The 901-nt window shown below is 46.4% G+C and overlaps 1 protein-coding gene across 1 annotated transcript in view; it reads left to right on the forward strand.

Annotated features, from left to right (window-relative positions):
• The window catches only part of TBC1D25 (TBC1 domain family member 25), a 4,359-nt gene extending 3,810 nt beyond the window's left edge, over positions 1–549 (forward strand). Inside the window, exon 3 of the mRNA XM_032756189.2 lies at positions 342–549. Within this exon, the coding sequence (XP_032612080.1) occupies positions 342–549 (208 nt within the window). The remainder of the gene's footprint in view (positions 1–341) is intronic.
• Positions 550–901: the final 352 nt, after the last annotated feature.

Genomic DNA, 901 nt, shown 5'->3' on the forward strand with positions numbered 1-901 from the left:
CCAGGCTAGTCTCAAACTCCTGACCTCAGGTGATCCACCCACCTCGGCCTCCCAAAGTGCGGAGATTATAGGCGTGAGCCACTGCACCCGGCCAACATTTTACCAGTTTCCAATGTGACCTCCAGATAGAAGCAGGTGTGTACCTGCTTGTATGTGTTTGTGTAACAAAATGGGTATAAATGACCTGATCTCAGGCTGCCCATAATCCTTGGCACAGTACCTTGCACATAGTAGGAAGTTGTTTTCAACACCTTCTATATTACCCTCCTTGTTTTGGAAACTGTCCCTGAGGCCTCCAGGGCACCAAGGGCCCTGAGAGCTCCCTCGTATCCCCTGTCCAGGAAGAAGAACTTTGGCATCAGCTACCTGGGCCGGGACCGGCTAGGACAGGAAGTTTACCTCTCACTCCTATCTGACTGGGACCTCAGCACAGCCTTTGCCACTGCCTCCAAACCTTACCTGCAATTGCGTGTAGATATTCGGCCCTCGGAGGACAGTGAGTACCCAGTGCCCCCAGGAGCACTGCTCTGGAACCCCTTTACCCCATAGGGTGATGCCACCCCTCACAGTACACTCCCTCATGGTGGGATGGGTAGCAAGGTATCCTAGCTATAGATCCTGGCTCAGCCACTAGGCCTCAATTTCTTCACTTGTAAAGAGATAATTGTATCTTAGAACCATTGTGAGGCCTTGTATCTTAGAACCATTGTGAGGGGAAATTCATATAAAAAGCCTGGAACAGTGCATGACTGCATAATGAAGGCTCAGAAAGTGTTATCTCTAATAATGATAATTATATTGTATTATACTATTATAACATATAACCGAGTAATGTATGTAATAATTAGATATAATGCAGATTTATAATGTAGTATAACGGTATAGCTTTAGCATTATGTAT

This window comes from Hylobates moloch, unplaced genomic scaffold, assembly GCF_009828535.3.
Source record: "Hylobates moloch isolate HMO894 unplaced genomic scaffold, HMol_V3 SCAFFOLD_7, whole genome shotgun sequence".
NCBI classification, from domain to species: domain Eukaryota; kingdom Metazoa; phylum Chordata; class Mammalia; order Primates; family Hylobatidae; genus Hylobates; species Hylobates moloch.